Source organism: Apodemus sylvaticus, chromosome X (genome assembly GCF_947179515.1).
Source record: "Apodemus sylvaticus chromosome X, mApoSyl1.1, whole genome shotgun sequence".
Taxonomy (NCBI): domain Eukaryota; kingdom Metazoa; phylum Chordata; class Mammalia; order Rodentia; family Muridae; genus Apodemus; species Apodemus sylvaticus.
Window position 1 is genome coordinate 54,531,834 of NC_067495.1, and position 27,241 is coordinate 54,559,074.

Below are 27,241 nucleotides of genomic sequence, written 5' to 3' on the forward strand. Positions count from 1 at the left end.
ACTTCAAGGATATTATATGTGCAGGCAAAACACTCATTTACATAAAATAAATAAATCTTAATTTGCTTTTAAAAACTGACATTTAAAAATCCAATGGAAACAAATATAGCCTGGGGGCAGCCCTGGCAGAGGGTTTCTTCCTTCTTGTCAGTTCTTCTAGAGGAAGTGAATGGGGAAGAGCATAGGCGGAGGGTAAGACTTGGTCTTAAGAGATTTGAGATTCGGTGGCAAAACTTTGTCTTAAGAGATATTTAGGGTTGCTGTATAATAAAAAGTTTACTTATCTAAGTCTAAGTTACTATTGTAGCTGACCAACCTACTGTGCTTAGCACCTCTTCCTCAAACCACAAAAGATTAAGTAAATAGCTTTTGTACTATCTCAGCAGGAACTTCTGGGCTCTAACTTTCAGCCTGCTAGTTGGAAGTCACAGGAAGAAAAAGCGACACTTAGAAAAGTTATTATTGCATTTATTACTAAGTTGTAAAAAAGTTTCCTATGAAAGCTATATAAGGGGAAAAGCAGAAAGATCCTAAGTGGGGAAAGGCAAAAATTCTACACTAACTCCTTTTCATCTCTGTACTTAGACATCTTTCAGAATACATGATCACATGTTACAAAGTTCATCACAAGTTCACACAAAATATCAAGTTATAAATTGAAATAGAAGTTTACAACAGAGAATGTTTACATGTATATCCATTAGGAGTAATTATCTAGCTAAACATCCATCACCTGTCTCTCAGCTCCTCGGGTTCACTGAAGGTTTAAAAAAACATAACTAAGTTATTAGTGAAGTTTTATATAGATAAACCCAGTTCATATTTTATCTTCTGTCCTAGCACCTATAATAAATCGTTAGTTCCCTTTTTATGGCCTTTAGTTAATTGTTTTACAACCTCTTGGAATGTACTTTGAGTAGTCTGATTACCATCTAAGAGTAATTAACTGCTCACACTTGGGAGCCTGGAGGAGTTCTCATTGCAGTTTTGGCTATCAGAAAAGGACCTAATAGCAGTCCCATTATAAAAGAGCTTAATAATTACAAATATATTTTTTAGGAATTCTTATAGGATTATCATTAAGACTTAAGTCATCTATTTGTCTATATAGTGTCACAAGATAGTACATCTTTGTAGGTCTGTAGAGATCTGCTCCAAAGGGGTGTGCTACTACTTAGTAATTATTATATATGTTTAATAATAATAGGAAAAGTATATTAATAGCAGGAACCTTTCCTAAAATGAATCCAGATTTGGTATGAATTACAGACTTGCTCAATAAGGGCACCCCTGTCACAGATTATATAATAATCTGAAGCAGGCATTTCAGGATGGTCACCTGCTAGTATATTAGCTTGTCCAATTGTGACTCCCAGCAATAGCCTACTCTTGCTCTTCGATAGATCATTACATCATATGGATGGAAACTGATTCTAGTTCAGACTTTGTACACCTGATAATAGATAATTCTAGAATATCAGGAGATGAAAAAGGTAGGGAGTCATGGGTAACTTCTTGCCCCCAAGACCAAGCAAGCTCCCATTTCTTCATTTGTTCCTTGGTTTCTCTAGGAGCCAAGATCCCTGTCTTAGTCAGGGTTTCTATTCCTGCACAAACATCATGACCAAGAAGCAAGTTGGGGAGGAAAGGGTTTATTGAGCTTACACTTCCACGTTGCAGTTCATCACTAAAGGAAGTCAGGACTGGAACTCAAGCAGGTCAGGAAGCAGGAGCTGATGCAGAGGCCATGGAGAGATGTTCCTTACTAGCTTGCTTCCCCTGGCTTGCTCAGCCTGCTCTCTTATAGAACCCAAGAACACCAGCCCAGGGATGGTACCACCCACAAGGGGAGCTCCCCACTTGATCACTAATTGAGAAAATGCCCCACAGTTGGATCTCATGGAGGCACTTCCCCAACTGAAGCTCTTTTCTCTGTGATAACTCCAGCCTGTGTCAAGTTGACACACAAAACTAGCCAGTACAATTGACCCCTTGTCAACTTGACACACAAACACATCACTATTAAGCCTCAGCCCTTACTTTCTTATTCATCCCCAAGATCTAAATTACTTTAAAAGTCCCACAGTCTTTATACATTAAAAGTTCAATCACCTTAAAATGTCCAATATCTTTAAAATTCAAAATCTTTTAAAAATTCAAAGTCTTTTAACTGTGGGCTCCACTAAAATACTTTCTTCCTTCAAGAGGGAAACATATCAGGGCATAGTCACAACAAAAAGCAAAACTCAAAACTCCAATGGATCAATGTCTGGGATCCAATTCACGATCTTCTAGGTTTCTCCAAGGGCTTGGGTCACTTCTTCAGCTCTGCCTGTACTCCACTGCTGCTGCTGTTCTTGGTGGTCATCACATGGTACTGGCATCTCCAAAACGCTGCTATCTTCCTCTGTAATTAGGCTTCACCAATAGCCTCTCATAGGCTCTCTTCATGGTGACAAGCCTCTGCTCCTATGCATGACCCCTTCAAGTCCTGGGCCATCAATTGCAACTGAGGCTGCACCTTCACCAGTGGCCTTCCATGGCCTCTCACTATGCCAAGAGCCTCAGCTCCTCTTCATGACCCCTTCATGCCTTCAAAACCAGAACCATCTGGGTGACTCTTACACAGTACCAAGTCCAGCCACAGCACAAAATACAACTGTGGCTATCTCTGGAACACACTCTCTGTGCTCTCAGAAAACACTTCCAAGAAGATTTCATCTCAGCGACGCTGGTCTCTTCTTAATCACAGCTAATTTCTTAGCTCCAGCTAACCAGCATCAATAGTCCCAGTAACACAAAGGTTTGCTTTAATGGTTCTGGTATCTTTTTACTTACAGCTGATTCCTCAACTCCAGCTAACCAAAACCACAGAATCTTCACAATCAAAACATGGCCACTTTAAGAGTCTTTAATCTTCCCTCTGAAATTTCACAAGCCAGGCTTCCATCTTCTGCACTGTTCGTAACATAACATTGTCTTCCAAGCTCCTACAGAACTTTCCACAGCTTTTCTAGCTCAAAATTCCAAAATCCTTCCACAATCCTCCCCAAAACATGGTCAGATTGTCACAGGAATACCCCACTACACTGGTACCAATTTGTCTTAGTCAGGGTTTCTATTCCTGCACAAACATCATGACCAAGAAGCAAGCTGGGGAGGAAAGGGTTTATTGAGCTTACACTTCCACGTTGCAGTTCATCACTAAAGGAAGTCAGGACTGGAACTCAAGCAGGTCAGGAAGCAGGAGCTGATGCAGAGGCCATGGAAGGATGTTTCTTACTGGCTTGCTTCCCCTGGCTTGCTCAGCTTGCTTTCTTATAGAACCCAAGAGCACCAGCCCAAAGGTGGTACCACCCACAAGGGGCCCTCCCCTCTTGATTACTAATTGAGAAAATGCCCCACAGCTGGATCTCATGGAGGCACTTCCCCAACTGAAGCTCCTTTCTTTGTGATAACTCCAGCCTGTGTCAAGTTGACACACAAAACCAGCCAGGACAATCCCCAAAGTGGCCTCACATAAAGTCACAAACATTTTTTTCAGCCTTATTAGCTGCCAAACACATGGTGAATGATGAGGGTCAGTTCACAAAATGCTGCAGAGACTCTTTTCTTCATTTTATAATCATTTTTAAAGCAACTCCTAGGGAGCTGAGGGTATTGCTCACTGATAGCTTGCCTAGTATGCACAAGCCCAGGGTCAGATCTCTCCTCACAGCAATAAATAAATTAAACAAGTACTATCTGCCAAAAACTATCTCAGGTATAGAGTAAATTAATACACTTAGTACAGAATCTAGCTCTTTGTTACTTAGATTTGGAAACAGTATCGTTCATAAGTGTTCAGAAGTGATGAAATCAACATATTACTTTTAGTTACAGTTAAAATTATAAGAAAATGCCAACTCATTAATTTTCACAATGATTTAGATGATTTAGAATACTTCTAGTAAGGCCTACCTTTAAAATTTATGGAGTCAGGGCAAGAGCATAAAGTAGAGGCCCATGTACCATAAGCCTATGTATTTAAAAGTTAGATATTATACATGGTGTATGTGTACACTACTATATATAACCATTATCATAACTTGACAAATTTACCTTATAGATAACCTAGGAAGCCAAAGACTTGTTGGAAAGGAGAGATGAGAAGTCAAAGCTCCTTCTCTATCTCCATCACAGGATGGAACTAGGCCAATCTTCTGGCTTTTCTTTAGCCTTCCTGCACAGTCTCTTCACCCGCCCCCTTGTGTCTATGCATGTGCCATTCTGCAGGAGCAGTGTTTACCTGACCTGACCCTAAAGAAGAAATTGCAAATGCTCTAGAACAAGTTCAGGACATATAGGCAGAGAACTCCAGAGTATTTTAGAAGGGGATGGGTCTCTAGATATGTACTCCATCCTCTTGACCCATGGACTTCTCAGAGAATGAGATTCAAAGAAAGACCCTTCAATATGAAGCCCATAGCCATGATTCAGAAGATCCTCTGCCCACCTGTGAGGTACTAAGAAGGCAAACTAGCAACTACCATGGTACCCAGAGAAGTTACAGGATGAACTCATGGACAAAAAGGCTTAAAAGGATCCTTTAACAAATCCAGCAGGAGTACTGTTCCGGACATTAGACTATAGGGACAGCTTCTGAGAGCTTCCCTGCTGGGCTGGAACTGAGGACAGCATTATGTTGGCCAAGGCTGACTCCGAATAACTATTTTCATCCTGAATTGAGAGAGGTAAGAGTTAGCAGTCAAAATTCCAGTAGCACTTTGGTACAACCAGATCTTTTTCTCTTTTTTAAGATTTAATTTATTCATTATATGTAAGTACACTGTAGCTGTCTTCAGACACCAGAAGAGGGTGTCAGATCTCATTACAGATGGTTGTGAGCAACCATGTGGGTGCTGGAATTTGAACTCAGGACCTTTGGGAGAGCAGTTGACCCACTGAGCCATCTCTCCAGATCTTAACAGAACCTGTTTCTCTAGCTAGCCCAAGCACACGTCTTTAGAATTCTTTTGATGTAGTGTTACAGGGTTGGAGAGATGAGGCAGGGCATTACCTTAGCACAAATTAGGAACATTTCACATTGCTAAAATGCACAAACTCATTATCAACAGTGCTTACTTCTATGCTGGTTGTTAGCATTCTGTCTAAGCTCCACCCCACAGTTACCTGGCCTAGCCCACTATAAAAGGGACTTCTTGCTCCTCCTCTCTCTCTTGTCTCTCTCTTGCCTCTTGTCCTCTTGGGCTCTCCTCAATACCCATTTCCTTCCCCCTTTCTCTCCAGGTGGTCATGGCCAGCCTCGTTTCTCTACTTGCTCCTTCTCTCTGCCTTTCTCTGCCTCTACTACCCCTTTAACTCCCCTCCCCATGCCCTGAATAAACTCTATTCTATACTATACTGTCCTGTGTCTGGTCCCTCAGGGGGAAGGGATGCCTCGGCATGGGCCCACTGAGGCACCCCCTTCCCCCACACTGCGGTAGAACATACACTCTTTCTCTTTATCCTTTTATAAACACATCACTGGTAAGGATATCACGCCTTACAAAAAATAAAATGATTATCAGAGTCAATTAAATATATATGTAAATGCTTTATTTTTTTTCACCTGTATTTTCCTATTTAAAGAAAGTTCTTGCTGAGTTGTGTATCCACACTTTAAGGTTTTTGGTTCCTTTTAATCTTTGAGAAACAAAAAAGAAAATGTTTGTCATTCCAGGAGCATAATCAGTCGAGCCAGCACACAATGACATAGTTAATTCACCAACGGAATTTGTTGCCATAGCTCCAGGGAGGGACAGGGTAGATCAAACAATGGCCTTTTTCACAACTTCAGCTTTCACCACAACCTGCCTGTCCCCACACAACAGCCATCTCAGTGGACAGAGCACAGCAACTGTCAATGAACAACAGCCCAGAGGGGACAAGAGGACACTTGTAGCAAATCAAATAAAGCAAAGGAATTGGACAGCTTGACTCTCTGCTTATCCAATAAACCAGACACTCCTAGTCCTTTGGACCTTATCTGTCAGCGCTGGGTATATCAAGCTGCCTTGACCTTTTTAAACCCAGTGTCTCTCCCATACATCTAGAGCTACAAAACTTCTCCCTGTGACTCAAAAGAACTTGTAAAGGAAGAAGACCTTAGAGATGGAAGAAAGTTGGGAACGAACCTAGTGGTACACCAGAAATGCACCATGGACAAGGACAAATTGCCACGAAAGGTAATGCTTTCTTCTTTGTTTCTGCTCCTTTAATATCAAAACTGGTGGAAAAATAAATTCCTATGTGTGAGAGTGTGGCAGACATGTGTCACAGTCACACTGAAAATTAAAGTAATAGCCTTTCCATCCTGAAGTAATTTTTTAAAAGGAGAAACAATGTGTCTAATGTTTGTTTCTCTTTCCTCAGAATGTTTTGTAAGGTCCTTGGATGGATTTAGACAACATGAGCAAACTTGTTTTCTAGAACTGCTCAATGAGATTGTAATGGTGGTGGCTCATACTGTTAACCCCAGAATTTAGGGGACTGAAGCAGGAGGATTATAGGTTCAAGGAAATCTCATTAAAAAAATCAAAGGTGGGTGGGGCAGTGGATGTACACACCTTTAATCCCAGCACTTGGGAGGCAGAGGCAGGCAGATTTCTGAGTTCGAAGCCAGCCTGGTCTACAGAGTGAGTTCCAGGACAGCCAGGGCTACGCAGAGAAACCCTGTCTCGAAAAACCAAACAAAAAACAAAACAAAACAAAACAAAAAATAAACAAAAAAGAAAAATCAAAGTTGGGAACTGGGCTTATAGCTGAGTGTGGAGTGTATACTACTTAACATACATAAGTAAGGTTCTGAGTCCAATCCCAAAATTCAAGCCCAAAATACAGATTACAGAGACTGAATCACCAACCAAAGAGCTGGTCTGAGCCTCCCCCAGAGCCACTGCATGCACATATGTAGCAAGCAGAGAGTTGTTTTGTCTGACCTCAGTGGGAGAGGACGCACCTAGTTGATGCCCCAGAGTGGGAGGATATGGCAGGGCTGCTATCTCAGAGAAGAGCCAGGGAGGGGAATGGGGGAGGAGCTCCATGGGAGGAGGCAGCATTTGAGATACAATTAATTCATTAATTTTAAAAAATTATAATTTTTTTTAGAAAGTATGAGGAAATATAGGCAGTTCAAGGCAAAAAAGAATGCCTAGAAAACCTGGGGATATTGGAAAAATAGTTTAACAAAATCCTCATTATCGTGTAAGGTGCTAGCTTTTTTCTAGTGGAAATATAAGATTGTGATTTTTTTAATTTTATTTATTTATTTATTTATTTTACCTGCTTCCTAGCCTGCCCTCCCACAGTTCCTCATCTTATTCCTTCTCCACCCTGTCTACAAGAGGATGTCTCTACTACCTCTATCCCCCCATTACTTCCCCCCCCACCCCCGCATTGCCAGACCTCCCTATTGGTGTACACTGCCTGGTTGGTTGGTTCAGTGTCTGAGAGATCTCAGGGGTCTGGGTTAGTTGAGACTGCTGGTCTGCCTGCAAAGTCACCCTCCTCGTCAGCAAGAAGATTGTGTTTTTTTTTTGAGAAGTCTTACATTAACTCAAGTTGAGCTGAATTTCACTGTGTAACCTAGATAGCCTCAAACTCATAATTCCCTTGTCTCTACTTCCCAAGGGCTGGGACTACATGTATGCCTCAACACAGGGGATTTTACCCCATTTCTGAGGTATATATTATTTATAATCCTCACTTTTTTTTTTTTTGGTTTTTTGGATTTGGTTTTGGGAGACAGGGTTTCTCTGTGTAGCCCTGGCTGTCCTGGAACTCGCTCTGTAGACCAGGCTGGCCTCGAACTCAGAAATTCACCTGCCTCTGCCTCCCAGAGTGCTGGGATTACAGGCGTGCACCACCACCGCCTGGCTAATCCTCACTTTTAAGTGAGAAAACTGAAGCTCCTAGAAGTTGTGTAAATTGTCCAATACAGTAAAGGAAGAACTGAATCCTAGGATCCATTTCTGAAAGGTCAGGTGGAAGTGGTGCACTCCTTCAATCCCAGCACTCAGGAAGCAGGGATAGGCAGATCTCTGAGTTTGAGGCCAGCCTAGTCTACAAAGTGAGTTTCAGGACAGCCAGGGCCACACAGAGAAACTCTGTCTCAGAAAAACCAAAAACCAAGCAAACAAAAGACTATTCTATCAAGCAAGGAACCTACACAAAATTATTTAAATTTATTTAATTTTATGTGCATATGTACATACTTATGTATATATGTATGTACATCACATCTATGCAGGACCCCACAGAGGTCAGAACAGGCATCAGCTCCCCTGGAAGATGGTTGTGAGCCACCATATAGGTACTGGGAACTGAACTTTCTGCAAGACCAAATGCTGACTCTTAACACCTAAGCCATCCAATTATAGCTATTTAAATCTGCAGGGCTGTAGTGGTACACACCTTCAATCCCAGCACTTGGGAGGCAGAGGCATGTGGATTTCTGAGTTCAAGGCCAGCCTGGTCTTGAGTGAGTTCCAGGACAGCCAGAGCTACACAGAGAAACCCTGCCTCAAAAAAAAAAACTAAAATGAATGAATGAATGAATGAATGAATGAATAAATAAATAAATTTAAAATAATTACAATGAAATATAAACTAAAATTCAATTTCTCAGCTTCACTATTCATACCTCAAGTGCTCAGTAGCTTACATATAGCTCATGAGACTACCTTTATTTAAACAGTGCAATTATAGAACACCCCATAATCATAGAAAGTTCTATTAACTAGTAAGGCTTTAAACACTATATTTCTTTTAGGTATGTTGAGCCATGTTCTGAAAATATGATGCAGTTCTGTTACAAGTAATATGAATTCTAAAATTTACATTAAAATCTCATTCATTTGAAGTCTCCTCATTTGCATAGTGCCAAGTTAACTTTGATCTGCAAATTAATAATATAGATAAGTCAAGGAGACTGTTAAATGCACTTCAGAGACCAAAGATTTTTAAGCATCATCAAATAACTCCAGAAGCACTCACTTACTTGCAAGCAATTGATATCATAATTACACATCATTTTTATTTATTCATTAAAATAGGGATCCCCTAAGGTGCCCTTGTAGAGAATAATGTGGGTAGCCTACTTATTTCTAGTCACCCTTTTGCTGTTTCTAAATTCCATGTAGATCATCTTATGCTACTGATTTTGGTCTCTTCACTTGAAACATACAGTAAGTTGGTAGCAAAACATACTTTTGCACTGATATTTTGACCAGTTCAAGAATGACTTCCAAAACCTTAAGGGTGCTCCTACGGCTCCAGCATACAACCTTTCTCAGCACAGGGGTTAGATAACAGCTTGTTAATTGACGGACAGGTCTTTCTTTTTTTTTTTTTTATGGTTTTTTGAGTCAGGGTTTCTCTGTGTAGTCCTGGCTGTCCTGGAACTGTAGACCAGGCTGGCCTCGAACTCAGTAATCCACCTGCCTCTGCCTCCCAAGTGCTGGGATTACAGGCGTGCGCCACCACTGCCCGGCCCGGACAGGTCTTTCAAGATTCCACTTTCTCAGGTGAACTCTGATTTTCCAAACAGAATCTATGAATCAAATGGAAAACTACCTCGTGTTTGCTTCTTTTTTGGTACCAGTCTTTGTAGCAGGATAAGACCTTCCTAAGTTATGAGAAAGAACTAACTTCTGGGCATTTGGGCAAGAAGGGGGTGTGATTTGAAAAGTAAATTGGCTGACTCCTTTAGAAGGAAGAACTGGATAGCAGAGAATAAAGAACTTCAAGATGGTTTGTTCAGAAAGTAGCACTTAGTTCTTAGCTCTCGCGCGTATGCGTGCGTGTTAAGGATCAAACCAAAGGCATATATTTCTTGGCATATATTATTCATTGTAAGGACATATTCATGTAAATATATAATACACATTGAGCATGTCCTCCATGCACCCCTACTCTCCTATGAAACTAACTCCTCAACCTCAAAGAATATTATCTGTTGTTTCTTCCTTTTTCCTAGAGAAACTATATAGCTCACAGTCCATAAAGTGAGACAGGAAAAATTAATAGAAACAATTTAATGTGTACCAAATATGTATGCTTTATCTGAAAGCCATTAAACTTTTTACAATCTGCCAGATTTAGAACTTTTAGGTGACTGAATATTTTTTAAAGCTACCTAAGGGAAAAGTCAGGTGTAGAGACACAAGCCTAAATTCCAGCACTTTTGGGAGGCAGGTAGATCCCTGTAAGTTCAAGGTTAGCCTGGTCTACATAAGGAATTCTAATTCCAGCCAGGGCTACATAGTGAGACCTTGTCTCAAAAACAAATCAAGTTGTATAAAAGGAAAGTAGTTATTAACTTTTTTTCTTCTAAAGATTTTATTTATCTTATGTGAGTACACCGTCACCATCTTCAGACACACCAGAAGAGGGTGTCACACCATACAGATGGTTGTGAGCCACCATGTGGTTGCTGGGAATTGAACTCGGGACCTCTGGAAGAATAGTCAGTGTTCTTAACCACTGAGCCATCTCCCCATCCCTAGGTATTAATTTTTTATTCTAATGTATCATTGGGCCATTGGGCCTTCTTTCTCCCCATCTTTCTGTAATCCCTGTACACCAACCTTTTTTTTTTTTTGAGACAGGGTTTCTCTGTACAGCCCTGGCTGTCCTGGAACTCACTCTGTAGACCAGACTGGCCTTGAACTCAGAAATCCGCCTGCCTCTGCCTCCCAAGTGCTGGAATTAAAGGTGTGGGCCACACCACCTGGCTATACACAAACCTTACATTACTGGAGCAGTATGTATTTCCACACCCTTCTGCTAACTCAAAACAGTCATGTGTCTTTTGGACACTATGGTAGACTATTCTAAGGGTCACACAGCCTCCTATCTCAATTATTAGCAGATAGAGGATCACTGCCATAGAGTGCCTGGATGCTACTTCTTCCTCGGAATATTGACTTGTGGACCAGAAACTGACTCTCTATGGAGTGTAGTAACTTCACTGTACCTCACCCACTGTGATTCCCTAAGGCAAACCTTAGTGAGTCCAAATTCTCTAAAGACTCCCTTGAGTGATCAGGCCAAAGACATTGTACTGGCTAGTTTTGTGTGTCAACTTGACACAGGCTGGAGTTATCACAGAGAAAAGAGCTTCAGTTGGGGAAGTGCCTCCATGAGATCCAACTGTGGGGCATTTTCTCAATTAGTGATCAAGTGGGGAGCTCCCCTTGTGGGTGGTACCATCCCTGGGCTGGTGTTCTTGGGTTCTATAAGAGAGCAGGCTGAGCAAGCCAGGGGAAGCAAGGCAGTAAGGAACATCTCTCCATGGCCTCTGCATCAGCTCCTGATTCCTGACCTGCTTGAGTTCCAGTCCTGACTTCCTTTAGTGATGAACAGCAACGTGGAACTGTAAGCTCAATAAACCCTTTCCTCCCCAACTTGCTTCTTGGTCATGATGTTTGTGCAGGAATAGAAATCCTGACTAAGACAAATTGGTACCAGCGTAGTGGGATATTCCTGTGACAACCTGACCATGTTTTGGGGAGGACTGTGGAAGGACTTTGGAACTTTGGGCTAGATGATCCATTCAGTGTTAAGAGCTCTGTGGAATGTTCTGTAGGAGCTTGGAAGATAATGTTGAGAACATTGCAGAAGATGGAGGCCTGACTTGTGAAATTTCAGATGGAAGATTAAAGACTCTTATCAGGGCCATGTTTTGATTGTGAAGATTCTGTGGTTTTGGTTAGCTGGGGCTGAAGAATCATCTGTGAGTAACAAGATATCAGAACCACTAAAGCAAACCTTTGTGTTACTGGGACTATTGATGCTGGTTAGCTAGAGCTAAGAAATTAGTGGTGATTAAGAAGAGACCAGCATCATTGAGGTGAAATCTTCTGGGAAGTGCTTTCTGAGAGCACAGAGGCTGTGTTCTAGAGATAGCCACAGTTGTATTTTGTGCTGTGGCTGGACTTGGTACTGTATAAGAGTCACCCAGATGGTTCTTGTTTTAAAGGCATGAAGGGGTCATGAAGAGCAGCTGAGGCTCTTGGCACAGTGAGAGGCCACAGAAGGCCATTGGTGAAGGTGCAGCCTCAGTTGCAATTGATGGCCCAGGACTTGAAGGGGTCATACATAGGAGCAGAGGCTTGTCACCATGAAGAGAGCCTATGAGAGGCTATTGGTGAAGCCTAATCACAGTGGAAGATAGCAGTGTTTTGGAGATGCCAGTATCATGCGATGACCACCAAGAACAGCAGCAGCAGTGGAATACAGGCAGCTGGAGACTAGAAGGCAAGCTGTGTGCTACAAAGGGCAGAGCTGGAGAAGTGATCCACGCCCTTGGAGGAGCCCGGAAGATCGTGAGTTGGATCCCAGACATTGAATCATTGGAGTTTGAGTTTTGCTTTTGGTTGTGACTGTGCCCTGATATGTTTCCCTCATGATGGAAGAAAGTATTTTAGTGGAGCCCACAGTTAAGAGACTGAACTTTTAAAATACTTTGAATTTTAAAGATATTGGACATTTCAAAGTGATTGAACTTTTAATATGTAAAGACTGTGGTACTTTTAAAGTAATTTAGATCTTGGGGATGAATAAGAAAGTAAGGGTTGAGGCTTAATAGTGATGTGTTTATGTGTCAAGTTGACAAGGGGTCAATTGTACTGGCTGGTTTTGTGTGTCAACTTGACACAGACTGGAGTTATCACAGAGAAAGGAGCTTCAGTTGGGGAAGTGCCTCCATGAGATTGAGCTGCGGGGCATTTTCTCAACTTGCTTCTTGGTCATGATGTTTGTGCAGGAATAGAAACCCTGACTAAGACAGCCATGGAACAGGGGTTCTAGCCTTATGACCAAATGGGGGTTTTCAGTGTTTCCTGACATTGAGAGCTGAGGGGGGTTGGGGAGAGGAGAGGCTTATTATTTCTTTCATTTTGTTTTTCTTTTCTGAAAGGCCTGGAGCTAGCTCTAAAACATCAAAAGATAAAGAAAGCAGCAAAATTGGCATAAAATTAATTTTGTTTCATTTTAATAACAAGGCCTTAAACTGTGAAACTATGTTTTATTTTTAATTCAATCTTGCCTTGGGTATTAGAGCAGCTTAAAGTTCTTTGAGCCAAGCATGATGTAGCATGCCTATAATCCCAGTACTTGAGAGACTGAGGCAGAAGTATTGCCATGAGCTGGAGGACTGACGGGAGTTTAAGACCAGCCTGTGTAGCAGCAGCAAGAGCTTGTCTCAAAACTATGGCAAAAAATAGTTGTCTTTGTTTTTCTACAAATGACAAACTTTTTCTCACATGTGTGTATTCATACAAAAAGACAGACTCATGTGCTCTACATGCATAGACACATACAAGTACGGAAGGAACTCCAAAAATTGCCAAGCATGGTCTGGAATAAAGAAAAATGTATTTCAAATCTGATTTTTTTAGTAACATTTATTGAAGTCATCAATAAAGAACAGGCTAGAAAAATGCCTCAGTGGATTAAAAAAAAAACTTGCTAAGAAAGCAATGGACTTAATCTCAAATCCCAGGAGATTGCTGGCCAATTAGCCTGGCAAAATGGTGAACTTCAGGTTCAGTGCAGGGAGGGGAGGGGAATAAGGTAGAGAGCAATAGAAGAAGATACCACCTTATATCTTTCTCTGGCCTCTGTATAACATACATGCATACATACATGCATACATACATGCATACATACATGCATACATACGCATACATGCACAACACAAATGAAAAGACATAATATGGGAGAATTTAAATAATTAAAAATAATTTATTCTCCCATTTTATGTGAGAATTTAAATAATTTAAAAAATAATAATTAAAGAATTAAATAATTTCTGTTGAAAATTAAAAATAAAATAAAAAGCAGTATGATTAGAGGTTGTTTTTTTTTAAACCGTATTTACTGAGCTTTTGGGAGGCTGAGCATTTGCCAGGCTAAGGCAGGAAGATCTGCAGTTTGAGACCTGTCTGGGTTACAGGGACATTGTCACTTTTTTTTTTAATGCAAATCCCTTGTTTTCTAGTGTCTTTTTTTTTTCTTGCTTCTTTTTGGCTTTTCTTTTTTCTTTTCTTTTTTTTTTCCGAGACAGGGTTTCTCTGTAGCCCTCCCTGTCCTGGAACTCACTCTATAGATCAAGCTGGCCTTGAACTCAGAAATCTGCCTGCCTCTGCCTCCTAAGTGCTGGGATTAAAGGCGTGCACCTCCACCACCTGGCTTTTTCTTGCTTTTACTTAATAAATCTACATTTATTCTGCAAAAAATGCAAAAAAGAGTTATCTTAAACTAAATTGGTAAGTTATAGTTATATGACCCTGAAAATTGCCATTGAATGGCTTGATGGGGAAAGATTATAGAGATTGAACTTGGGGCCTTCAACCATTCTATCTACCATTGAGTTATGTATCTCTAAACCCCAAATCAATCCCTATGTGTTTGTTCTACATATAATTGAAAGTGGAGACTTTCATCTGGAATCATGGCTCCTAGTAATACTTAACATTTTTTAAATTATTATTTATTTATTTAGTTATTTTTGTTTTGTTTTCAAGACAGGGTTTCTCTGTGAAACAGCTCTGGCTGCCATGGAACTCACTCTGTAGACCAGGGTGGCCTTGAACTCACAGAGATTTATCTGACTCTGCTTTCTGAGCCCTGGAATTAAAGGCACGTGTCAGTGTCATCACTGCCCAGCTGCAATTTTTATTGAATAAATAAAAGAACTCTAAATTGCTATTTATCCTGGATATTTTTTTCTTGCCACAAAGACTCTGAAGTTTACTAGAGTCATCTCTAGATCATTTATGAAAAAGAATTTGTCAGAGGTTGAAGTTGGTCTACTTGACATTGAACCATGTCTCAACCTCTGACTTGATTGACATTAACATTAGCACCAATGACAAAGATGCTGGGATTGTTGTTTACAAGGCTCTCCTCAAATCCTGTACGTCTACAACTTGCCATAGAAGTATAATGTCTGAAAGCTTATGGCTACCACAGAGGGAAGACTCATGGTTTTACAACTCCTACTCAGTTTTCCCAGAGGGTGGGAGCTAGACCAGCCTCTGAGAGAAAGGAATAAGATTTGTACACACACACACACACACACACACACACATACACTTTTAGACAAAAGCTACACTTTTGTCTAAAGTGACAACTAAAGGGTTTTTTGGGGGGGTTGGTTTGGTTTGGTTTGGATAGATTACATTAACATTGTTAGGTGGCTTAGGTGTATCTCAAACTTTCGGTCCTCCAGTTTCAACATCCCAAATTCTAGGGTGCATGCACCATCATACCAAGCTTGAAGGACTTTCTTAAAACTATTACACAAATCATTCATTGATGATATCCACCCAAGTTTAGTAGGGTTTTTTCCATTGTACAAAGTTGGAGAGAGTTGTAATCACTAGGCAATACTGTAGATGTCTTCTTACCCTGTACGAGGAAATATAATATTTCAGTTCATTGAAAATTAAAATGGTTATAATGGAGCCTCATTTTGAAAACCATAAGAACATATATTAATCATTTATTGAAATAGAAAAGGTATTGTTGATTTGCACATGCATTGACTGGGGCAGTGATCAGTGTTCTGCTTTGTCTTATTTTCATTAGGCAAGCACACATACATTGTCTACAGTTTCTGGTTTTGTTTTATTCTAACTGTAATGATAGCTTAAGATACTTCCAAAATATCCTGAGTACAGAATCACTAGATAAAACTTTTGAATTTTCTTCCCTGACTTTTACAGTTGTCTTGGCCTCATCAAGCCATTCAATGGCAATTTTCAGGGTCATATAACTATAACTTACCAATTTAATTTAAGATAACTTTTTTGCATTTTTTGCAGAATAAATGTAGATTTATTAAGTAAAAGCAAGAAAAAGATGGGCAGTGGAGGTGCACGCCTTTAATCCCAGCACTTGGGAGGCAGAGGCAGGCAGATTTCTGAGTTTGAGGCCAGCCTGGTCTACAGAGTGAGTTCCAGGACAGCCAGGGCTACACAGAGAAACCCTGTTTCGGAAAAAACAGAAAAAGAAAAGAAAAAAGAAAGCCAAAAAAAAAAAAAAAAAAGGCAAGAAAAAAAAAGACACTAGAAAACAAGAGATTTGCTTTAAAAAAAAGTGACAATGTCTCTGTAACCCAGACAGGTCTCAAACTGCATATCTTCCTGCCTTAGCCTGGCAAATAAATGTTCAGCCTCCCAAAAGCTCAGTGTCCTACCATAATGGACTGGTTGTGCAATAGTTAACTAGACTCTAAGCACAATTGTAAGTACAGTGGGCATAAACAGGCTTTAAGGGAAGCTCAGTTAAAGCAAAAGTACCTAGTGATCTTGAACAGCTTATCTATTAGCTGGAAACCTTCAGAGAGCTCTTGGGACTCCTGAAAGAAATGACCAACATCATTGCTTAGTTTCACAGAATGGTTAAGTTGGCAGTTAAGTAACATGGCAGTTACTTATGGGAACATTGTTCTTCTTCAGATATATACTGTTAAAAGACTAATAACTAGACAGGAGTGTGTTTGTGTCTGACTGCTACTCCTCAGATCTACTGCATACCTAGGACCTATATATACTTTGTGATAGATACTTAGCAGATGCAGAGGCACATATTTAAAGACACAGTTGATGTTTAAATCCGCACTGTTTGTGAGTTAACTAGATAGATATTTAATCTCTTTTCTTTTGAGCACATATCATTATAGAACTCAACTCAAAGTTTCCTGACTTTATAACAGGGGTGGAGGATAAATAATACATAATAGTTTCTATTTAATAGCTATCTGGTAAGCAGCCAGCATCTAAATGGAGATTACTTTTTTTTTCAAAGACAATTTCTTGTTCTATATCCCAGGCTGGCCTTAAACTAATAGCAAGCCTCCTGACTCAGCCTCTTGAATGCTAGGATTATAAGTATGTACCACTATACCTGGCTAAGATAGGTTATTTAAATAAAAGAAATATAACCCTTGTTCATCCCGGGTCTTTCAATTAACAAAGCAACGGTCTACCGAGCTGTCAGAAGAAGGAACGTCTTTTCCACTAGTTAATGAAGAGATGCCCCACCTTCACAGTCTGTTAATTAAGAAACAGTGTGAGTTTGGAATTTAGCATTTGAAACTCAAAGGCAAAATCAGAACACTACTCAGCTTTTTTTTTTCTCATAAAGAAATGAATAACAATTCTAGGCCACCAAGCTAAGTTAATCACATTTTGAATGATTTCTCCTGAGCACGCCTCTAATAACCTGCTCCTGTTCTGTAAGAAGAACAAAGACAAAGTTAATTACTAAGGAAAAGCTTCATCAAAGAACTTTGGTTACCTTAACCCAGAGTTTCTTACTGTTGCTGCAACTGATACATGAGGCTAAGATAATTTTGTATTGCAGAGACTGACCTGTGAGCATGGTGGGTTGCTTCTAACCATCAACTACTAGTAGTATTCCTCTCCACCTAGTTGTGACAATCACAGCTGACTCCTGAAAATTTTAAATGTCCGTTCTAGACTAAAATTATCAATGTATCACCCACTGAAATAAATACTACCTTCCTTCCCACTCTCCATCCCCTGGGGCTTTCTAGGAGAATGTTCTGGAGTCTGGAAACAAACCATTTTATACGAGGGTCATCTAGACCTCTCATGGGATTATTTGAATAAAAAAATAGACTGGGTCCAGACAACAAAGAAATAAGTCTTTGCACTTCTTTACTGAGAAACATCAGGCAGAAAGAACAGAAGATCTTGTAAGGTAGCCATTTAAAACACTCTAGTGAGCACTCAGCTTATTAGTAATCACCACAAGCCTCTCAGAGGTATTCTTAACTTCATTTTATTTTAAGGAAACAGACTTACAAAGGTTAAGAGATGTGCTCAAGAACACAAATTTTGGAACTTGGTGTACCTTTGCAGCAGCTTTTTTTTTTTTTTGGTGTGTATATACATATTGTATGCATTTAGAATGCAGTACCAACTAAAGCAAAGGGACCAGTATTTATCTTTTGTGAGATTTATTTTTACTTTATGTGGATGTGATTGATCACACACACACACACACACACACACACACACACCATGGCCTGGTGCCTGCAAAGGACAGAAGGGTACATTGGATCTCCTGGAACTGGTGTTACAAGCAATTTTACACTGCCATGTGGGTGCTGGGAACCAAATCAGGGTCCTCTGGAAGAGCAGACAGTGCTTGTAACTGCTTCGCCATTTCTCCTGCCCAATTATTTATCTTTTTAAAAAATATTTTTGTTCAAGAAAAATAGCAAATGTATATGCGTTTAGATAAAGCTGTATATTCCCATTTATAATGTTCACATGCTCCTCAACTTGCTTCAACAGGATCAAGTCATAGCCCACCCTGCTCATTCTGGATATTCTCAACCTCAACATTTACATCATGGGTGGGATCATTGTCATGCAAATGAACACCAGAAAAGCTAAGCCAAGGTCAACCTGATACTAATGGTAACAGTACAAAGAGTCACTTTTAGATTCAAATTGTTTCACTTATATAGCAAAAGAAACAATGGCTTCTGTCCCTAACTTCCATAGCCCTGTCTCCTGCTGGAAAAAAAAAGAAATGAAATGGGCCAGGTGACTTGACTCCCATCAGAGAGAAACCCAATGAAGATTGAAACTTTTGCAGCTCTATACTGAGACAAAACAGAAGGTCCAGTACCCAAAAGAAGGGAGGAGGTGATTAGAAACCACCTTGTGACAGCAGATGGTTTAAAGAGGATAAGGAGCCCAGAGGGAGGCAGCTAGGAAGATCACAAGGCCTTCTCCTGTACCTCAAGCCACTGGGCAATCCAAGGTCTTCATGGCATAGGAAATTCTAGGGTATCCAGTAGCATCCATAGCTTTACCCACTAGAAACCTGTAGCATCATCCTCCAAGTTGACAAAAATGTCTATAGACATCATTAAAATTTTCTAGGGGCAAAATTTCACCCAACTGAAAGTCACTGATCTAGAATGTAATCCACTTTTCACATCCAAACATACAGGGGCAAACACTTTAGTATATATTTCTAAAATAATCTTTTGAAAACATAAATAATATAATGTCATTGCTATACCTAAAAAATTAACAATGTCTTCATATCACCCAAAAATTAGTTCAATTTCTAGTTGTTACATAAATGTTATCTTTTTTTTTAGTGTTTTGAATTTGAAATACTAAGACTGTACTCTACATTGACTGCTACCTTATAAGCTTTATGTAATCAATAGATTTCTTACAATTGTTTGGCCCTAAGAAGCAAAGCTTATGCTGTGGAATTTTCTACAACCTGGACTTCGTTGATTGCATCCCTGTGGGGTTAACGTACTTGTTTATCTCCTCTGTGTTTCCTGTAAATTGCTCTGAGATCAAGAGGTGTGGTCAGAGTCAGGTTCTATTTCCTTGGAAGACTACTTTATAGATGAACAGAAGCACAAAGTAGCTGTGGTTGCCTCTCTCTCTCTCTCTCTCTCTCTCTCTCTCTCTCTCTCTCTCTCTCTCTCTCTCTCTTGGTTTTTTGAGACAGGGTTTCTCTGTGTAGTCCTGGCTGTCCTGGAACTCACTCTGTAGACCATGCTGGCCTTGAACTCAGAAATCTTCCTGCCTCTGCCTCCCAAGTGCTGGGATTAAAAGCGTGTGCCTCTACTGCATGGCCTGTGGTTGCCTCTAGGAAGCAGAAAGGGTGAAGAGGCAGAGCAAATGCATTGCCTTCTTCAGTAGCCATTTTAGGAAGAGATATTTGATGACTCAAGCTAACAGTTTGGAAAGAAAAGGTTTGTACCAGAAAATATAAGATTAATACTTGATCCTTTTTTTCTAGCTCCCAATTTTCAAAATCCTTAGCACCCTCCAAAACAGAAAAGTGAAGGTTTTAGTTGTTTTGTTTCATTCAAGACAGGGTCTAATATAGCACAGGCTAGCTGCAAACACACAATGTAGTTGAGGATAACTTTGAACTCTCTAATCCTTCTGTCTCCCCAAGTGATTGGGTCACAGGCCTGTGGCATCTTAACTGGCAAATTGTGGTGGCAGACAGCCCTATTCTGGGCTCCTCTTTTTTTCTTGATTATGGTCTTCTAGACTTAAACTTATTTGGTTGGCTTCAATCTGTTGCAATTCTCATTCTTAGTAATGTTGAAATCTCCATCTTGGATGGCAGGTGACTCCTTCAATTTGGATCCTAAGTTCTTTTGACAATTTCTATTACTGTAAAAACAAGATTGATTATTCATGAGAATATATTGTTATTGGCGCAGTTTCACCTGATGGGTCTTGGATTCACTATATTCTCATAATTGCTCTACTACAGTGTTGCTGAACCCCTGTGAACTTGGATAAAATTCATTGATGGGCCTACTGAATTAGAATCCCTGATTTTTATGAGTCACCTTAATGCATTGACATGATAAAAATTTCAAAAGACTTATTCTTTTTTTTTTTTTTTTTTTGGTTTTTCAAGATAGGGTTTCTCTGTGTAGCCCTGGCTGTCCTGGAACTCACTCTGTAGACCAGGTTGGCCTCGAACTCAGAAATCGGCCTGCCTCTGCCTCCCAAGTACCGGGATTAAAGGCGTGTGCCACCACTGCCCGGCCAAAAGACTTTTTCTTAAAGTCTGTGGAACAATGGTAGGTTTTCTTCCTTTTGAGCTCCTATGGTTGAACGAGAGTGAACTTATTCAAGCTATTTTGCGGGAATAAAAAAATCTCTTTCCTTTGGTGCTATGTTTATCCCACTATGTTCACTATTTTGCTTAAGAAAACAATTGTTTATAGCAAGGATGAACTTCTGCAGAAGACCATTGGTTTGCATAGAGTTATTCTACTCAGGATTAGTAAGTCATTTTCTATAGCCTCTCATAAGACTTCAATGGGTTGAGTGTTTAGAATAATTGCCTATTGGCAATTTTAGTTTTTAGACAGCAAGGTTTTGGGAACACATACAATAATAGTTATTTTCTTATGAAGCAACCATAACAAGGATTCTTGGTGGGGGGCATATTTAATAGTTGGGGTTAAGGCTCAGAGGATAAAGGTACTTGCCACTAAGACTGCCAACCTGAGTAAAACCTCCACCTGGTAGAAGGAGAAAACCTGCTCCTACAAACTGTCACATGCACAGATACATAGTGACATAAGTACATGTGAGTACACACACACACTAAATGTAAAGGATCTTTAAATTTATGCTTGTTTTGTTTTGAAACAAGATATAACTCTCTATCTCAGGCTGGCCAGGAAATCACAGTATAGGCCAGGGTAGACTCAAACTTGGAGCAATCCTCTTGCCTTGGCTTTAAATATGGAGATAAATTATGTGTTGCCATGTTTGATCTCCAGATGTTATGTTTCATAAAACCTCAGTGTTATTGAAAACTATTCAAGTAGTTCTCTTTATAATCTAGACTAAAAACTGTTGTAATCAGGATTTTTCTAGAGGAACAGAATTTATACAATGAATATTATATGTATTTGTGCGCACACACATATATATGGGGCATTTATTAGAATGGCTTATGGGCTGTGGTCCAGCTAATCCAACAACTGTTGTCTGATAACGGGGGTGGGGGTGGGGGTGTGTGTCTACGAATCCAGTAGTTTTTCAGTCCATGAGGTTACATGTCTCAACTGGTCTTCAATATATGCCAGGAGGAATAAGCTCTAATGCCAGGGAAGGAATGGACTTACTAGGGAGATGAGAGCAAACAGGCAAAGAGAGAAACAGCTTTCTTCTTCCACATCTGTTATATAAGCTGCCAACAGAAGGTGACGCCCATATTAAAAATGGATCTTCCCATCTCAAAAGATCTGGATTGGGGCTGGAGAGATGGCTCAGTGGTTAAGAGCACTGACTGCTCTTCCAGAGGTCCTGAGTTCAATTCCCAGCAACCACATGTTGGCTCACAACCATCTGTAATGGGCATCCGATGCCCTCTTCTGGTGTGTCTAAAGACAGTAACAATGTACCCACATATATGAAATAACTATGGCCTGAGCAAGTGGGGCTGGAGTGAGTGGGGGGGTGGTGGTGGAGTGAGCGGGGCTGGAAAAAATAATAATTAAAAACAAAGATCTGGATTAAAGGTATGTCTTCCCACCTAAAAAATGCAGATTAGTGGTGAGTATTCACACTTCAACTGATTTAATTAAGAAAAACTCCCTCACTGGTGTGTTTTAGTTGATTCCTGATAAAGTCAAGTTGACAACCAAGAATAGCCATCCAAAGAACCCTAAGGGGCAAAACAAAGATGACACAAAGCTTGAACTTAAGACACTGTTAGGCTCTTTACAAACAAAGTAGGGCCAGGCATGGTGGTGCACGCCTGTAATCCCAGCACTTGGGAGGCAGAGGCAGATGGATTTCTGAATTCAAGGCCAGCCTGGTCTACAGAGTGAGTTCCAGGACAGCCAGGGCTACACAGAGAAACCCTGTCTTGAAAACAACAAAAAACAACAACAAAACCCAAAACCAAAAAAACAAAACAAAACAAAACAAAAAACAAAGTAGGGCATTTGGTATATTGATGGGGCTTGGGAAAGATTTCTTTTTTGTTTTTGTTTGTTTGTTTGTTTGTTTTTGTTTTTGTTTGCCCGTACTAGTTGCCCCTACTCTTTTAGAGGTTTACATGCCACTCACAAAAAGAGGCTCCAATAAATTCATTTCATATCACACTGCAGAGCAACTCATGTTGTGGACATGGTAATGCAACTTTCTGAAAGATTGATGGAGGATGTGAAGGCCATTTTTCTCTGCTGGCTGTGGATAGAGCTCAGAGGCTAGTCCATGCTCAGCAAGTGCTGAACCACCGAGACTGCACTGCATCCCCAGCCAGGGTATCATCTTCAATGTATGTTTCCTGATGATGCTCTATGCTGACATCTTCTAACAGAGTAATATAGGAGATATATGGGGCTTAATAAAAGCTTTTATCTGGCTAATTTGTATTACTACATTCAAATTAAATGAAATGCTCTCAAAGAGAACTGTCTAAAGAGAGTAAACTGATCAGAACATTGCATATGATGGGATACTGAAGCAGTGCACAGTGAACCAAGGCTTCAAAGTGCCACAGCCCTGAATGTGAAACCCAGTTTTGCACAAGCTCCAAGATCCTGGGAAAATCAGTTAGTGTCTCCAAGTACTGCTTGTTATGGGCAAACTGGGCATTGTGCCTGTACCTGACAGCAGGGTCCCATAATTACTAAGTATTGAAACTACCAGAAATGTATTCTGAATATCTCAATATGAGAAATCAGGTCAGGTTCCTCTTAAGGGATATGTGGCAGGAAGAATAACAGAACAATAGCCCCCAAAGATGTCTGTCCTATTCCTCAGAAGCTAGGGCTATATTACCTTATATGTCAAAAGGGACCCTACAGATGTGATTTAAGATCTCAAGGTGGAAAGAGTGTCTCTGGATTATTCCGATGACCCAAGGACATCACCAGAGTCTTTCTGGGTGAAAGAAGGAAGTCGAGATTTAGAAGAAGAGATTATTGATGCACAGGCTTGAGTGATATGACTGCTGGCTCACCCTTGGAAGAAAGCAGGCCATGGAAGTAGGGCAACATCTACAAGTCAGAAAGGCAAGGAACCAGTTGGTCCCTTTGAGCTTTCAGAAGTACAATCATGTGGCCACATTGATTTTTATTCAAGGGAGACTCACTTTAGGTTTCTAACTTTGGTCCAGAAGTTTAAGATAATAGATTTGTATAGTTATCAACCATTAACTTTGTGACAAATTGTTATGGCGTTCATAGGAAACTAACAGAAGATTCAAGCAACTCTCTCTGTGGGCATTCAAAGATTTTGAGTGTAGATTTTGTGAGAAAGACACACTGGAAACAAGATCACACACTGGAAACAAGATCATTTAAAAATTTGTTAGTATACAATCCAAGGATCATAACAACAATCTACTTGGGAACAAATGCATCTATAGTGGCATCTGGTCTTTTTTTAAAGATGTATTTATTATTATATGTAAGTCCACTGTAGCTGTCTTCAGACACAGCGGAAGAGGGCATCAGATCTCATTATGGATGGTTGTAAGCCACCATGTGGTTGCTGGGATTTGAACTCAGGACCTTTGGAAGAGCAGTCAGTACTCTTAACCACTAAGCCATCTTTCCAGCCCCCTGGTACCTGGTCTTGATTGCGTATTTGCTTGTCAGACTCATCTGTGTCACACTTGGATGGCCCCTGGGAAAACCTTCAGGACCCTGCAGTATATGCTGCAGGATTGGGAAACTGAGTCTTGTTGAAACAGCAGAAAGGACCAGAACCATGAGCTTGGTGGGGGCACGCCTGTAACCTCAAACTTCAGGAAGTAGAGTCATGATATTTGTAGGCTCGTGAGTTCATACCTAGACTACACAGTGAGACCTGTCTATATTTTTAAAGAAAGAATAGAACTAATTATGGCAGATACTAACCAAGGAAAACATCTGTTTAAGTGGATATAAGAAACTGCAGATATAATCAAATATTTTGGAGGATAATTTGGTAATGGTATAAAATATATGGCAAAAGCCTTGAGAAAACAAGTACTCCAACTTAACAATTCTTATAAGAAAACTCATTGGAATGGGAAAAACCAGATTACTATGCATATCATACATGTACTTCAATTCATGGCTCTGTGATTGCATCTAGAATAGCATGTGATACAGATGGGATACAGCAGTCCACCCACTTAAGGTGAAGAATGAAGACTGGCAGCTGTTTGATTTGAACCTAGTTAAATAATACCTCAAAGATCCTTCCCTTTTGCTACTTTTGATTTTTATTAAAAAAATCACTAAAACTGTGATTGTGACTATGACTAGCAGTTGGCAATAAGTTGCTGTCTGTCTTTGTATGTTTAGCGAAACTACCATCCGATGTTGTGGGTTAAGCAAAAGAAAATTTCATAGACACATGAAATTAATCTATTAAGAGTAGAAAATTGCCAAGCAGTGGTGGCGCACGCCTGTGATCCCAGCACTTGGGAAGCAGAGGCAGGCAGATTTCTGAGTTCAAGGCCAGTCTGGTCTACAGAGTGAGTTCCAGGACAGCCAGGACTATACAGAGAAACCCTGTCTCGAGAAAAATAAAAGAGTAGAAAGCTACCTAGAGTTTTACTTATTGGCTGACATTCAGTCAATGCATTTAGTACACAGTTTACATTTAAAGTGTGCTCAAATCCAAGTGGAGAATTTTTATCTATTTTTGTCTGTTGTATTTCATGTTTCAGTCACATGTTAGACTCAAATCCCATGAGGGAGGGACCAAAATTTACACAGCATCCTGAGTGTGATGTCGGTGGCACTTGGAGTTTTGATTAAACTGCACTACATGTGTGATTATTACTTGTAAACAGATGATTAGATATTAATTAGACAATAAGTGATTGTAAAGCACTTAGAATATAAAAGTGTTTATAAATACCATCAAATGATAGCAACAATAATTCTTTACTGACTACGCAGCTGCTAATGTCAGTAAGAACGATTTTTTTTTTACAGCTAATGGCAACTCTAATTTCTGCCCCAAATCCCTGTAATAACTGGTTTATATAGTAAAACACATAATATTCTTATTGAGTTTAATCATCAGTATTTAGATATATCTGTTGTCTTTTGAGAAAAAAATGTATTTCTTTTCTGTTCCCTTTGGTACTAAGAACTAAGAGTGTCAAATATTTGGGTTTTCTTAAATACATTTTTTAAATTACATTTATTTATGTGGTGTGTGTGTGCGTGCATGCATGTGTGTGAGCGTGTGTGTGTATGTGTGTGTGTGTGTATGTGTGTGTGTGTGTGCAAGCATGTGCACATGTATCTGTCTATCACTCCCTTGCCATAGCATGAGTGTAGATGTCAGAGGATAACTTGTAAGAGTTGCTTTTTTTCAGGGGAGGAGAGATGGCTCAGTGGTTAAGAGCACTGACAGCTCTTCTGAAGGTCCTGAGTTCAAACCCCAGCAACCACATGGTAGCTCACAACCATCCATAATGAAATTGGATGCCCTCTTCTATAGCTGTAGAGCTGTCTGAAGACAGCTACAGTATACTCATGTATAATAAATAAATAAATAAATAAATAAATAAATAAATAAATAAATAAATAAATTGTTTCTTTCCTTACACCATGTGGAACCCATGGATCAAACTCAGGTTATTAGGTTTGGCAGTGCCTTTGCCTACTGAGCCTGCTGACCAGTCTGTTTATTCTATTCTATTCTATTCTATTCTATTCTATTCTATTCTATTCTATTCTATTCTATTCTATTCTATTTTTAAACACCCCCCCTTTTTTTTAAAAAAAAAAGATTTGTTTATTATATATAAGTACACTGTAGTTGTCTTCAGACACACCAGAAGAGGACACTGGATCCCATTATAGATGGTTGTGAGCCACCATGTGGTTGTGGGATTTGAACTCAGGACCTCTGGACGAGCAGTCAGTGCTCTTAACCACTAAGCCACCTCTCCAGCCGCAACCTGTTTATTTTAAATATAAGATATTAGATCAGAGTTTGTCAGCCACATTTTCATTATACTGTAGGTTTGATGTGTTGGGTTTATGCAGTTGCTCCTTAGTGTCACAAAACAGTGCTCAGAATCAATATATTTTGGTCAAACAAATGGGTAAAGGCTAACTCTTTCTAGGTTACTAAGAAGATTAAAAAAGAAGAAAGCACATTTAAGAATGAAACAAACCACTTTAATTCTATTATTATTTTATTCTATCTTCTGGATCTTTTTTCAAAAATAAGAACTTTCGAAGCTCTGTTTTGTTTTCCAGTGCCCCCCAGATGACTTTATGGATCGTTCTTAACCACAATGTTTTTGTTTTCTGACAGAAGTAAATGTGAGAACCTATGATGTTAAGATCTCCATATTTATACAGATTTGAAATGAACTGTAGGAATCAAAGAGCACCACGTGTTTCATGACTTCAGTAGAAATGGAGTAAAGGATACAATGAAGGAAGAGATATACCCAAGCAACCCAATAATTTTTTGTTAACAAAATAAATCTAGTTATATTGAATAGCGATCTAGTATAGCTTAGTGGAAAGGACTGTTCAACTCTGATTCAAAAAATTTGGACTTTTATCATTTACTATGCGACATTAGTTAAGTCACCTAAGCACACAGAATCTATTTATTCATTTGAAGGTTTGCAATATTAGATTTTGTGCTACAATGATACCATCTAATGG

The 27,241-nt window shown here is 39.7% G+C and overlaps 1 protein-coding gene across 1 annotated transcript in view; it reads left to right on the forward strand.

The window, feature by feature from the left end:
• The first annotated feature begins 6,169 nt into the window (after positions 1-6,169).
• Pcyt1b (phosphate cytidylyltransferase 1B, choline) overlaps positions 6,170-27,241 on the forward strand; it is a 96,089-nt gene continuing 75,017 nt past the window's right edge. Inside the window, exon 1 of the mRNA XM_052170100.1 lies at positions 6,170-6,227. Coding sequence (XP_052026060.1) covers positions 6,201-6,227 — 27 coding nt within the window. The 5' untranslated portion in view covers positions 6,170-6,200. The remainder of the gene's footprint in view (positions 6,228-27,241) is intronic.